This window comes from Polyodon spathula, chromosome 1 (assembly GCF_017654505.1).
Source record: "Polyodon spathula isolate WHYD16114869_AA chromosome 1, ASM1765450v1, whole genome shotgun sequence".
Taxonomy (NCBI): domain Eukaryota; kingdom Metazoa; phylum Chordata; class Actinopteri; order Acipenseriformes; family Polyodontidae; genus Polyodon; species Polyodon spathula.
The window spans coordinates 76,614,966-76,630,668 of NC_054534.1; the positions used below are offsets into that span (position 1 = coordinate 76,614,966).

Consider the following 15,703-nt stretch of genomic DNA (forward strand, 5'->3'; position numbering starts at 1 on the left):
TGTAATTTTTAAATATTGTGTATATAAACAAGTGATCACGAACCCAAATGTATCTACCGGCCACAATGGCAGCCCACTAAATGTTACATGGGCCACCTTCGAGAAAGTTTACTTTACTTAACTTTAATCTATGGTAAGACTAGTGTTTCAAACTGTGGCGTGGTAGTGTCACAGCCCAGATGGTCTTTGCAATCTGAGTTTGTGTGCACGTTCTCTCTTGCTATGGCATTTTTGCTACCGTATCAGGGTTCTCCCCAGGGATTCTGTATAGCTGGGTGGCAGAGCATTATAGCCGGGAGCACTTTTAATAGATAAATAACCTTGCATACCACCCAATTCCTTGCTGTAATAAAAGCCATTTCCATTTTTTCCCCACATAACATCATATCCACTATCAAGATGTTTCTTTTTTGTACGCACTGGCGCCTCTTGTTGTTCTTCCAAGTTGCTCTTCGTTGACTTTACTGGGCTGCTCTTTTTCATTTTCAACATTTTCTTTTTCTTTTTCATCATCCATTTCGGTTTGATAATTTCCACATTCATTGTCACTATTTTTGCTTTGAAAATAATCAGTTATTTTTTTAGCAGTCATTAACGTTTCAGCCTCGAAGTGCTTAAAACAGAAAACCCACCCCTTCAGCTGTCTGATTGGTTAATGTAGTGTCAAGACACAGCAGCAACACAGCTGTCATGTGGTTCCAAGATTTTTTTTTTTTCACCCAACACACGCAAGTGATTTAGTCTGCTATCAGTGCAATCAATCCTTATAGTTAAATCACAATAGTATCTGCAAAACTGGCTCAGGGTTTTTCAGCTGGGCGACGACAGCCACTTTGCTGTGTGGCCCGTCTGGCTGAAAAGGCCTGGGGAGAACCCTGCGTATGTTGGTCTGACTAATGTCGTAACAAAGGAAATTCGTAAATGTCTTGCAACCTGAAATGAGACTTGAAACCAATATGTTTATAACATGCTGAGGTACCAAACGATAACTTTGTCTAAACCAGAGTACACCATGATATGTAGAAGTGTTTGCTGCCCTGGTCGACAAAGACCCAGTCTGCACTAAGAAGTTGCAGGTGTTGAAGGTATAAACTGCACTATAAAGTATCAAAACAGATGACCCCTTTTTTGCCCGAGGAATGCATATACAAGGCTTAAACAAGTCAGTAAAATCTGAAAATGTAAAATAACCCCATTATTTCATGGAAAGGCAGAGAGATATGAACATTAACCAGATATAGCTGATAGCACTTTTTGTTTCTGCTCTGACAAAATCTGCCTCCCTCAATTCTTGTCAACTTTATCATGCTTGCAAGATAATTCATTGCACCTGACCTTCTGTTATGTAAGAAAGTAGGCAGCAGAAACATTCATTTTCTAACATATGAAATGGACTAGCGAAGTATTTGCAGAACCAATATTGACACTGCACTGTTAATTGCAGTGTTTTATTAATAGAAATTGTAATCACAATATACGTGACAATGTGGCTGCAGCCCCCCAATCAATCAGGGAGCTCAGGTGGTTCCTGTGACAGGATAGCATTAGGAATGAGACTCAGAGTCAGGAACCTGCAGTTAAAACAACAAAATAAAAACAAAACTGGTATAAATAAATAAGGCACAATGACCAAAACAAAAGGTCTGACCAAAACAAGTGCTTACGTTACGGTCCAGGCTGAGCAGCGCTTTCACTCGACTGTACCCCCCCTCCAACTCCTCAAACCACCATATACAGAAAGGTTTTAGCTTCCTTTATATACATGTGGTCATTTCCAAATTAGCACTTGATTATCGAATTAGGGAATGGCCACATTCCTCCAATGGGTTCTGGCAGGGATGAATTAACCCCATCCCTGCCAACCTTACACTCAAAATACATATTTTTTATTTACACATATACACAACAATACACATTATTCACACGGTGGGCTTCTGCCCTGCCACACTTCACCTCCTGCCGGAGCAACATCAACAACTTCTCAGTTTCCAACAACACAGTTGTCATTAACCGAAAGTCACCAATAAGTGAAAAGCACGTTTTCAAGTGTATTTATATGGAACAACGATATATACTGTAGTTGTACAAATATGTCATTGAAATACATGTGTTTTTTTAATGTAACAGTGTTTAAAAAGTAAAGAGAAACACGAAATACCCAAATATAGAACTGTTTACTTCACATGTGTGGACAACAAATAAAAAGGGGAGTAGGCTTAAATAATTCTACACAACTTGTCCTTACAAGGAGTAAAGCAAACATAAAAAATATGTGTTGTACTCTGCCCTGGTTGACAAACACCAAAGCTGCACTAAGAAGTTGCAGGTGTTGAAGGTATAAACTATCGAAGTATTTGCAGAAGCAATATTGACACTGCACTGTTGCAGTGTTTTATTAATATAAGTTTTAATTACAATATACGTGACAGGCACTGGAGATGGCATAGGCTTCTCCCCCTCTGGCTGTCTGGATGGTGGACCCGCCCTGTCTGGCACTCGGGCAGACAGCCCCTCCTCTGCCATGGGCGATGGCAATGGCTCCTTTGCTCACCTCCTGAAACAGGGTTGAATTAAGCCCATCGCTGCCAAACTTACATTTAAAATACACCATCTTTATTTATACATATACACTATTCACACTATGGGCTTCTGCCCTGCTACTTTGCGCAATAGGCAATTTGACAAGCTAGCTTTGATGGTTTGACCATCCAATTCAGGATTTTTTAATTGCACCGTTAAAAAACGTTTATATCATTAACCTGATGTGACATGCTACCTTCATAGTTTGTTCATGGAATTAAAACAGTGGTCCAGGACAATTTGCATTTACAGTCACATCCCCCACCGTCTTTGAGGCAAGTCTTGATAAGCTGTACTACCAATCTGAGATTTCCTTGTTTAATACCAACTCACCCAAGGGACCTCTCAGTCAGACTGTCTCTAGACCAGGAGGCTGGTTTCCATGGCAATAGCCACACAGCATCTGACCTGCATTATGATTGCACATTACCTGAGAGAAACTAAAAGAGGTGGTGTCACACTGGAGTCTGTGGCATTAATTTAAATACTATGAAAGTGGCGTGATATTGGTGTTCTGTTTGTCTTTGTGTTCAGGAGAGTACAACAGACTGGCAGTTTTAAAATGTTAAAAGGGTAATGTTTGCATGAGAATTGTTTTACAATGTAGGGTTTGTTACCTGAGTACCATTCCATACAGCCTTTGGAACTGCAGATATTCTAAGCAATGAAGCAAATATATACTTCTACTACAGCTACAAAGGTTAGAACTGGTTCCGTAGTTAAAGTCGATTACGTGCATGTAAACTAAAGGAACAAAGAAAAACATGATGTAAATTCAAGAAAACATAATGATTCTGTAAATGCCATTAAAATACCACTTACTTGCTACTTAATCTAGATATTTCTTAATAATACATATTGAAGTAAAATATGGGTTTTTATTTTAATGGCTTCTGTACTTTTATAGTAGGTAGGAAACTGAATGATATTAGAATATTATATAAAATGCCATTACCAGTATCATATGTTTGAAAATGTACTTGGTTTTGGAACTTGTGCTGTGCACTTGAAAATATTGTACAAAGGTTGATGTACTGGCACCGGCAGAGGTTGGTCTTCAGTCAATAATATGTCAGTAGTATTTCTGAAGCCATTGTTTTCCCTAGTTAGTTGTTGTATTGTTCCTGCCTTATGGGAGCGAGACAGCTGCAGCAGTGGGGTTGAGCTCTAGGTAACCAGTGGAAACTCCTCATTAAGGACAAGCACTAAACCCCAGCTGACTGTCACACACACACACACACAAACCAAACCTGGGAAAGATGCACAATTAGCAATTCCCACAGTGTCGACTAACAGCACTGAGAAAAGGAAACTGCCACCTGGCAGTAAAAAAGGTGAATATTTTATAGATGATTTTTTTTTTAGATGTGAGATAAAAGCCCACTGTTATTATAAACACATTCCTAACATGTATTGTTATTACATTAAAGCACAGGGCTATAAAATTGGGGTGGATTGAAAAAAAAAAAAAAAAACTATTTATTTATTAATATTATGTTTTGTTTTTGTTTTTGTTTTTTTTTTTACAAGAGACTACATTGAGCTTTAATTAAGTTCAGATAAACAGGATTTTCATAAGCTATGTCATAATGTTTGATATACCAGTTTTGCAGGTATGGTTATAAGTAGGGTTTGAATTTTGTGGGTTTTATTTTTTGCTGAGTTTGGCCAGGAAGGATGAGAACTGTCACAAAACCCAAATTCTGACTGTTTGAGGAATGTTATGCAAATTAAGTGGATACCTAATTAACATATCCCCTGTGCAAAATCAAAAAGGGTTGATGTGGTTGGATTGAGTATTCTCCATCTAAAATGGTTCTGCCAGTTCTCTGTTGTGGGTGGTTTGGCTATACTAATGGTAATGATGTCCAATGTGCTGCTAGGAATTGCTGCAATTTTAGAGGATGAAAGAGATAATGTAGCTGCCCCCCTCCCCAGTCTGGAATCACAGCCAAAAGTACTTGCTTTATTATTATGTTCTATGTATATATGTATATATGTATCTTCTCTTGTTTTGACAGAACACACGTCTGTTTTGTTTTTCTCCACCTTTACTACCTTTCAATTAATTGATTAAAATCCTGAAATTACGTATTTGTGTCATCAACATACAGGTTTCTCATTTAAGTACCGAATAGTTATTCCGCCACCTTTATGTAAATTGAACTCATCCCACCTGTCAGAAGACAGCAGAAAAGTGTTTCATTTTATGATGGAAACAACGTTCGGGATAAGAGTCAGGTTAAAACAGACCGAGACAGCGAGTTTCGGACTGTCGGAAGACACTTTTGATATTCAGGGCCACTGTGTTGCACTGTGTTCAGGCAATTTATCTAGAACTCTGGATGCATTTTGAATCCGAAAATTGTGAGTATTTCATTTTACACCCTATTACCTCCCGCATATCTATCACATTGTAATGTTGGGGTTCGGATATGGTGAAGAAATAATTTTATAAATAATTCAGTTGGATGCAGACATATTCCAATCTTGATTTTTTGCTCTGCCCCCCCATACCCCCTTATCAGGGAAAGGCCAGCACCACACTAATTCAATCAATCAATCAATCAATCAATATTATTTTATATAACACCTTTCATAGTGGACCACCATCACAAAGCATTTTACAAGATGGTGAGGAACAATGCATAATACATTAAATACTGCAAAATACAGGACTTAGTACATTAAATACAAACAGTGAAAAACATTAAATATAGGCATAATACCTTAAATAAAAGGCTAGGATGTGAATTCTAAACATTGTGGATGTGTGTGTCGTGCAGAATCATACGAATAAGATGGAGTGAAAAATCTGAAATAGCAATTTAGACAACAGCTAATAACAGATATCAGGCTTAACGAGCATTGAAAACAAGAGAGAACAAGTGGGTCTTGAGATTTGATTTGAAGCGAGTAACTGTTGGAGGAGGAGCTACACGCACTAAAGTTGGGAGAGAGTTCCAGAGAGTCGGGGCCATGAAGTTAAAAGAGCGCTGTCCGAGTGTGGTGCACTTTTGCTTGGGTATAACATGCAAGCCAGAGTCAAAGGACCTTAGCTTGTGTGCAGGGACATAGCGGATCAGCAGGTTGGAGAGATACTCTGCACCTGTGTTGAAGGGCCTTGTAGGCAAGCAGGATAATTTTTAAAGTAATCCTGAACTTTACAGGTAGCCACTGCAGCTGGGCAAGATAGGGGCTGATGTGATCATGTTTTTTACGTCTGGTAAGGGTCTTAGCAGCGTCATTTTGAACCAGCTGCAATCAGTTTACAGAAGACCACCATAGAGAGAGTTGCAGTCATCGAGTCGAAAGGAGATGAATGCTTGTCAGAGTATCTCTGCACCTGGGAGGGAAAGGTAGGGACGGACCTTTGAGATGTTTTGGAGGTGGTGGAAGGAGGATTTGACAACAGAGGGCATCAAAGGAGAGGTTACTATCCAGATACACCAAGGCTTCGTACAGTGGGGGAAGGCAGCAGCAGACTGGTTCAAGGAAGCAATATCGATCATTCTAGAAGAAGTTCAGATTTGTTGGTGTTGAGCTGAAGAAAATTAGCAGACATCCAGGCCTCGACATCTTGGATGCAAGCTGAAAGCCGGACCATGAAAGAGGGACACCCATGGTCTAGTTTTAGGTAGAGCTGGGTGTCATCTGCATAGGAGTGAAACATGAGGCTATGTTGGCAGATGAGGTGACCCAAGGGAAACTTGTAGATGTTGAAGAGAAGAGGCCCAGACAGGTAAGAGGACAGCCAGGAGAGACAGGTTCCAGAGATCCCAGCTTACTTCTGAATGCGGTCAAGAAGAATGCTATGATCTATGGTATCAAAAGCAGCAGTTACGTCAAGCAGGACAAGAACAGAGGGAGCATCAGCATTAAGCAGAAGATCATTTACAGTCTGGAGCAGAGCAGTTTCGGTACTGTAATGTGGCCAAAAGCCAGACTGCAGAGACTCAAGCAGATTGTTATCTGTGAGATGTTTCATCAGCTGGCTGGCTAGAGCCCTTTCAAGAGTTTTGGAAAGAAAAGGAAGATTGGATATGGGACGGAAGCTAGATAAGACAGCAGGATAAAGGGAGGGTAGCAAGAAACAGGCCTGAAAACAGACATGCTTTCATTATATAATTTGCATGCTTGCTGCAGTCATTTTTCGAAAAAAAAAGACTATGCGAGCGAGTGTCAACATTTTAGACAAAAAGAAAGGAAATTAAATGTACATTTTAATTTCATAGTTTTAATAAAATAAAGATTAAGAGCATGCAGTTTTAATAGCATTACATTGATAAATTTATTTGCTTTGTATTTTTATTATTAAGTGGCATTCAGAAATTGTATCATTGTAAGTGGTCATAAGAAATGTACCGGGATTAGACGAGCTGGATTGTTATTTCCAAAAAAAAACCCTTACCTTCAAACCATCCATAGCATATTTTTCATAAACAATTCTGTCATATTGTACTGTTTCATGTAGCATATTTTTATGGAATTAACTAGCGTCTTTTCAACCTATTTCTTCATGTCAGTACAATCTTTGTAAGACCTTTAGTGACATTCATAAATGTACAGTGCTCACCCTTTATAACGCTATAGTGGGGAGCCATAGTTACAAGACTGTGCTATTTGTGTTCCGCCTTATAAGGAGTATAAAAGTGCTACTGTAATGGCAATACGGAGCAAATAGGAGCTACGACCCTATCGTGTTATAACCGATTCCACACTATAACGAAGTGCGTTATAATGGCTGAGCTGTAAACATATAAAGCAAAACTAGTACTTTAGAATTGAACAGAACTACATACTATTATGTGTTTTATGTGATTACCCCAATACATTTAAAGTTAAAACATAATATGTCTGGTAAAAAAAATATATGATTCCTATCTCCAAACCAAGTAAATGTACTTATCTCCAAACCAAGTAAAAATCACTATAATGATTATTATAAGAGAGATACCTTTATGTCAGAATAGTTTCCAGCAGTGCGTTTCAATGTTATTGATTGTGTTACACAGAGAGTTTGGTTTGCTTAACCCACTTTGAGATTATTTGAAGAAGTCTGCTGTGAAATTCCCAAGAATGTACTTTTGATAATCATGTGGAAGCACTGATATAGCTCTGTGCTCTTTAAATGAATAGCATTTTTTTTTTTTACAATGAGTTTCATTGGCCATTGTGTTATATGTTCTGAAGTTGTTCGATAAGCATTTCTTGACCCAAGATTTGCAACGGTATTACAGGAGATAAGATGATGATTCTTCAATTTGTCCTGTAAATTTGATATTTCTTTTGATCCATGGAACAATGTTAATCAAACCAAACTGGCACTGGCTCAACCCCTCCCCAGATGCTCCACGCTTAGATAGTATGATGGTGGTATGATGACATCAAAATTCTAAAAAAAAAAATTCTGTTCCATGTACCAAAAATCGTTGTAAACATAGCCATAGGCAAAATGTTCTTACATGCAGCACTATTTTACATCCACCTACACAACTTAATTATGGTATTTTATCAATTGCACTATCATAACTTATTTTGTTTAATGTTAATCCTTGTAATAGCACTTCAACCATTAGGGCTTATACTCAGACACAGGTTTTCTGGTCTATTGATTCCACTCCCAATGTGACAAATCATATGTGTGGTATTACTCTACTACATCCATATGGAAGAACAAAAACCCATAGCAGAATACTGCCCACCCCAACATCCTATAGTTTGCCTGATTACAATATATGAAATGATGTTAATGCTGTAGTACAGAATATCATTAGTTGTTATTTTTCATTATTCTTATAAGTAGAAGTAGAAGTAGTAGCTCTTGTAGTAGTTTTAGCAGTAGTAATATCATTATTGAATTTATATTATTTTTAATACTAGTTGGTACTGTACATTTTTAATATGCGTAGCGTAGTTGGAATTAATTAAAAAGTGTTGTAATTTACATACCATGTTTCTCCTTTCATAAGCCTCCTGAATTTTATTTGCATATTTATTTATTTGTTTGTTTATGTGATATTATCATCCTTGCAGTACAAACCCTTTCTGGTCTTTGACATGTTGGTTTTATTTTTATTTTTTTAAACAGCCTAGCCATGATGGCTATTGGTTAAATCAAATTTAGCAACACATTCAGATAAATTGCCATGGCAACATCGCTGTGCTTTCCCTCCCTCTCTCCCTCCCTCTCATCCACTACTCTGCCCCCTCCTTCTCTCTCCCCTGCTTCCAGTAAGTGGCACACTCATTGTGGACTGTGCAATTGAAAGGGCTTAATGGCAGCGCTCCATGCTGCAGAACAAATACTGAAAGATAAATAAAATAGCAATATGAATGAAGAGGCAGGCCAGAGGAGTGACAGTGGGGAGAAACAGAATGGTATCAGTCAGAGGAGGAAACGGCCAAGAAAGGTAAAACCTACTGTTACTATAGGCTTGGTACTGAAACTGGCATGCAAAAATTGAGCTCCTTCTTTGGGAAGTAGATAAACAGACAGGAGTGTCTCCCTGTCAGCAGGCTGGAATAGGGCTTCCCAGTCTCCTGAAAGGCATGGGGGAAGGAGATAGGTGAAGAAGTGTCTGTTGAGTATGATAATTGCATCATTGGCGATGTAAGTTAAAAACTCTCCTAATGGGCTTGATTGTTGCAAAATGCAGCACCGAGACTGGAGAAACGTTGTGCTGATGATAGCTTGATACTTATTGTTTCTGGTGAATGACACCACAGGGAAGCTGTCACTTGAGAACATTTTGATTCTGTTTTTCAGTGGGCTGTTATGTGAGCCTTACAGTCCAACACTGGTGACTAGAGTGAATTCGAAACTGCTTAATTAATTGGGAGATTATTTCCTATTACAAAACTGTTTTTTGTTTTGTTGTTAAAATTGCAATATAATTTGTACTGTATAAAAAACACATTTTCAAATGATACATTGTTTTTATAAAATTAATTATGTATTATCTAGGCAATAAAGAGTAATTATATAATTCAATAATCAGTTGAATTAGATAGAGTATCTGATTCATTGTGCTCATTATTGATGTTCATTTTAATTATTTATTAGCAAAATAACCCTATTGCCACTTAATTATATATTATGTCAATTGTGCACAAACCCCTTATATAGTAATACAAGCCTTAAGGAGCTGCAGTTGAAGATTTGGGCTTAAATTATTCATTTTGTCTTTATCGCTACGCCTATTGTTGCTGCTGGTGAAAATGGCTATACCCCTAACAGAGTTTGAATCTTCACATCCTGTCTTATTCAGCTGCATACAATCTCTTACATGGATGCTAGTTATCTGCATGTAGCCAGTTTTGCAGATGCACATGTGAAAACCTATTTTTGTAGGGTATTCTCTAAGATAGAAACTGGCAGATTGTTTCTAGTGTAACAGTGGTAGTTGAAAGCAAACAGATTTTTTTTTTTATTCAGAAAGAAGGTGGGATGTTTACACTTTGAAATGGGTCATGACTAATTGAAGGGCTTTCAGTTTTTGACAATTTTTAATGTCCAGATAATGTTCTGAAATAATGAATTGCATATTGGTAGACTGTCATCAATGCTGCTCTGTTTGTCTTTCTGTTTGTTTGATTGGGCTGTACTGTGAATTGTCTAAATTGTTAGTTTAGGATCAACTAGGTTTTGATTTTGTGAGTTTTTGATTGGACTTATTAGGTGTATTGTTGATCTCTTATTGTGACCACATGAATCTTTTAATATAATAAGCTAATTTAATAACTCATATGGACCTGTTGCTATATGGTCACCAAATCAATGTACAGTGAACATATCTGTAATTCATCTACCCATTGATTGTGATATTTAAGATACAAGTTACATGCACCGTGTAAGTGTTCTATGTATTCTCTATAAAGCCTGGTCACTGCCAAAGACCTATAGCCCTATAGTAAGGGAGTGTGTCATCTTGCCTCAGTCAGTTAAGAGTGTCTGGTGTTTGTAATCCCAATGAAAGGGAATGCATACTGTGAACAGCATTGCAGTTCAATGGGTTCAACCATTTAACAGTAACCAAAGGCCTCTTTTGGTTTAGGAATGTCCTCATTATCAGCTGCCCCAAAGAAAAGATTTTCACTCCATGTGCTTTTATCTTACTTAATTAGAATCAATAAGCAGCCCTATAACTTAATCACAATGACACTGTTGGCAAAAAGAGAAATATGCCAGCGTTTTTGTGCCTTCCATCATCCTTAAAAATGCAAATTCTGCTGTACTTAATGTAACTACTAGCTGTGGCATTTCTTTTGTTAATTTATTTACCAATTGTTACTAACACTGTATATTGTCAATACGGTACCTTAACAGCACATGTTATTGCTGGTGGTGGTGTTACAGTTTTATATTGTTCATAGTTCTTTACAGCTATTGGTACTACTTCTGGTTCACACATTACATAACAGGTGAAAAACATTGCACAAGACAACGGTGTATAAACTTCATATTTGAAATGTTACGCAAACGCCTCATGAAAATCGTTCATACTTTAATACTGTTAAATACTGTTCGATATAAACAAAAATCAAGTCCAGAACATTTGGTTAAATCAAAAAGAAAGTGGTGTTGTTTGCAATTGACATTAAACAGGAATAATGTATGTTTCAGATAAGGATGTGGCTAAAGAATATACTACAGTGCTAATATAGCTTGACTAACCTGTGACATACTGTACCAAATTGCTAAACTTGACGGGAATGGTCCCAAAGGGGTAACAGTCTTTTGAATGGGGTCTTCCCTTGAACATTCTGTACTGCTGCAGCTCCAGCAGGAGAACATTGCCTTCTTACCTTTTCCGGCACTATTAGTTTAATCAATAACGAGTGTTTATTTGTATTGAAACACAATTTTCATGAGCAAAGGCATTAGTTCTAAGACAACTGAATTGGCACACCATACTGCTATTGCAATACTTTTTTGAATAGCCTGGCTTGGAAGGAGAGTGTCCTGTATTCTAACACAAAGAAATTATATGGATTTGCCTTGGTTTCCATTTCTGAATGGCATGTTTTCCTTTGTTGTGTGAAAGAGTCACCCTGTAATCAAAAGTCAAAGTTATAAAACAGCAGACTTCAGTAAAATTGAGAATGCTATTACTAAAGCTCTTGTCATATATCTGTGAGTTAAACTTAAATGTACCAGAATAAACTCTTTAAACCTTTAGTGTCTATTGCATCCAAATTGTATGTTTTTCTCTTATTATTTTATTTTCATCAATCAAACTCACTATGTAACACAATTGATGCTTTTTGTAATCAGAAGTGTCAAATGCACATCCCTAAATAGTGGCCCAAGAGCCAGTGGGCCAAACACAGAAATAAAGTTGCAAGGGTGTGTTTGAATTTCTGAACCCTATTAACTCTCAGATGGAACTGCTGTTTTTTGGGGGGTTGACAATGAATAAGAGTGTGTAAAATTACAATTTCATAAACTATAAAGATGAAAATACATTGTCCTCTCCAAGTCTACTTGTGTTTATTTGTATTTGCCTGACCTGGTGTAGTATTAAGTAAACAGCAGTGTGTCTATGTGTTTATGGGTGTTGCCTCAGCGCTGCAATCCTGAAGAAAGCAGACAGCACAAGTCACAGTGTGTCTGGACTAACCACACCTCCCAAATCCCAGTGGATGTTCAGCGCCCCAGCTGAGAAGCAGAGGTGCATATTCTCGTTTGAGTAATGACTGTCTAGTCTGCCTGCAGACAACTATTTAGGCACGGTACCTTCAGCTGAAAATAATGAATGCCAAAGCTGGTCAGTGAAGGAGAACCTTCATCAAAAAGGAAAATGGGTGAGAACAAACAGCTGATGCAAAAATGATAAATGGTAATATTGGGAATATTGAATAACCTCTTGAGACAAAAGCTAATTTCAGAGGTGGAAATACCCCACCATTTGGTGAAGTTATGCATATTGATATGCTTAAATATGGATCACAATACTTTGTAATACTTTTTTATTTGTTCATGGCGAGATTGGGTACCTCCTAATTCACATTATTAGATCTAAGGTAGAGACACACCTTAGTAAATTATGTTTCAAAACCCTGCTGTGATGGTAATGTTGGAATCTGAACTAGTGAGGCATTGAATCTTCAGTTCTCAGTCACACACAGTGGAGGTTTGTCCTTTCTTGGCTATGGGGCTCCTAATTTCCCTTTGGTCAAACAAGATAAAATGGGCATATGCAGTAGTCTCTTCTATGCCAGATGTACATATAGCAAGGGGGTGGCAGATGATAGTAAATATAGAGAATTGTAAAGTACAGTTATATGTATGCATGTGTATTTAAGGAATGGAAACATGATGAAAGATTCAAAAGAATGCATGATGTTGGCTATCATGGGAAGTGTTTAAAACAGTCTCCTGGAATTGCATGTCCGATCTGTTTGTCCCTTCATTTCATTTTGCCTTTATGATGAACAAGAAATGAAGATAATTAAAAATGCAACAGATTTTTGCAATAGTTAAAGTCATTGATTCTGCCCCTTACATTGTTTTTGTACTCCCAAACCTTAAGGTATATATTATGTTTAGTTTATTGTAAGTTCTGTCTACTATATTATGTTATTGAAAATAAGCATAACTTAAGTAAGCTGATTTTTTTTTTCAGCCAAAGTGTGAGCCAGGATAATGTGTCTATTAATTGTTAATGGTATGATCCATTAGTATTTATTGATTTCTCTGGAACAATATATTATGCCAGTTGAGGTTAGTTAAACTCTTATAATCTTCTAATCATTACAGGATGCGATTTTGTGCTTTTTGATGAATTTCAGGAGTGGTACAGGAATGTTCTTCCTAAGATAATACAAATGTGCCTTTGGCAAGCTGAACAGTACCATATGCCTTGTTGATGTGCTCCAAACTTCAAAGCTGCTGTTTTATTTGGTCTTCTTGTTTATTAACAGAAATAACTTTCACTGTATTCAAACGGACATTGTGAGTTAAAAAGGTTTTAATTTAAGAACATATCATTTAATATAGAACTGCAGAAAACTGTGTCAACAGTTGTCAGAATAAGATTGAAAGTTGCCTCTTGTTTCATGGCCTTAATTATAGCTGAGGTTATCAAATATATAGTGAAATCTCCTGTTAAGATGTCAACAGTGCAATAGAACCTGTGGAATATAACTTCCTCAGGTCAGTCTAAGACATTCTGAAATGCCTTGACACACATACTGCTGGTAAATAAAAACGGTATATGTCCAGTGCCTCTCATATCAGTGGCTGTTGTTAGACAAGAGTTTGTTCAATGAAGTGAAACATGTGATGACAATCTACTAAAATACATGTACAGATTACAGTTTTCTGTGGTCTGTCTACAAACTGCAGCAGTACTCTGTGTATGGATGACATTCTGATGTATGTATAGTGTGTACCGTACTGTACAAATTGATTCAGTTTATGCCTGTTTGCCTGGATGGTGATTTAAAGTGCAGTATTGAGTCATGTGGGGAATTGCTGCGGTGAGGGGAAAAGCGTCTAGGCATTGAAAATTGGGGGGAAAATAATAATTGGACACATTTAAAAAAAAGCGTGTCTGGGTTTTCAAAACTCAACTTGGAACCTGCTATTCCAGATCAGATCAGTCACAGCTGAAAATGAGAAAACACAAAGCACTGATGATAGAATCAAAAGCACCCGTGATGGTAAATTTAGCCCCACCATGAATATCTGAGTTTTTTCTAGTCTAAAACATGTATCGAAACATATAGCAATACTGTAATGCATTTCAGTTATCTACTAATTTTCTGGTCTGAAAGGATCGCATCTTTCATCAAATGAAAGAATCAAAGCAACATAGGTTGATTATATTTACATAAGATTCAAATCCAAAGATTTTTCTTTACTACAATAGATACTAATTGTCTTCTGTGCTTTATCACAATCTGACTGCATGAAAGGAAAGCACTATCAAATGTGGGAGATCCAGCTTACACCTTGAAAAAACTGAGAAGTTTTCCTAAATAGTTGAAGCCTGTTTATTGAAAAGAAGTATTTACTTTAGACACCAAGAGGATACTGGTATCCTACTGATATGTCATAATCTCTGTACAAAAAGGAATGTACATCTGAAAAAGAGACGACAGAGTTGTCCGTTATGGGATGTGAGTTTTATTTCTTGCTTAAGGAATAACCCAAGGACCCAAGAGAAGAAAAGCCTAGATGGATTTGTTAAAGTTCTTCCCAACAGTAGAGTGAATGTTGCATCGCATTATACCACATAACATATACATCAACCTGTTGTCATTTTAATTGCAGTTATTTTTAATCAATTTCAGATGCATGCTGGTTCATTTGTGTTCATTATGCAATCTTTTAAATCTGGCCTGATCTGTTTCTAATGCCAAAATACATGGGATTTAAAAATAATAATAATAATAATGTTTTAAAATACTGTATTTTTAATGAGTTGGCAAATAAGGTGGCAAAATGTGTTATTGAACACAGATCAGTACAAAGCAGCTAACAATACAAATTTAGGTTAGAGGTTCATAAAATAGAACTGCAAATAAACGTTAGGGGGTTGTAGCTAAAAATAAAATGTGTCTGTATTTATTAATGGCATAAGTAAGAAACTGAGTGGGAAACAGCAGGAGAGGTATACAGTAGCGAAACACTGAGGTATTTAGCTATGGAGTCTATCCAGTTATGTGGTTGTGTAACAAAGGGAACAAAAGAATGCCTGGGGATTGTGAAGGGTGTTTCTAAGGACATTGTGGGGGTAGGAATTGGGAATCCTAGAAGTTCAACTATGACAGCATCTCAGTGAGCCGTCCAATATAGAGGGAGAGCAATAACAATGTCACATTATTGTATCAGGGAGAACAGACCAATTTCGATCATTGGTACATCATCATCCATATAAGTCCAATATTTTATTTAAAAATAAATATGGATTTTTTTTTTTAATTGATTATTATTTACAATTTTGTTTCAGAAAAAAAGCACTGTCTGTCCAAATCAAAATAAATTAACAAAATATGCAAGAAAGGTTGTCTATGTCCAAGTATAGCATCTGTATATTATTTTCTCTATTCTCATGAGAAGACTTTACAGGATGATCTCAGAAGATCCTGCTTCACTGGGGATTTTTGCTTTTTG

The 15,703-nt window shown here is 37.0% G+C and overlaps 1 protein-coding gene across 9 annotated transcripts in view; it reads left to right on the forward strand.

Moving 5' to 3' along the window:
* The window catches only part of LOC121322510 (ankyrin-2-like), a 227,241-nt gene that overhangs the window by 49,855 nt on the left and 161,683 nt on the right, over positions 1-15,703 (forward strand). For 7 of the 9 annotated variants that reach the window (XM_041262631.1, XM_041262633.1, XM_041262639.1 and 4 more), the window contains exon 1: positions 8,826-8,993. The exons of the other annotated variants lie outside the window; for them this stretch is intronic. In XM_041262631.1, coding sequence (XP_041118565.1) covers positions 8,913-8,993 — 81 coding nt within the window. In that variant the 5' untranslated portion in view covers positions 8,826-8,912. Of the gene's footprint in view, positions 1-8,825; positions 8,994-15,703 lie in introns of those variants that run through there. 9 annotated transcript variants of the gene reach the window in all.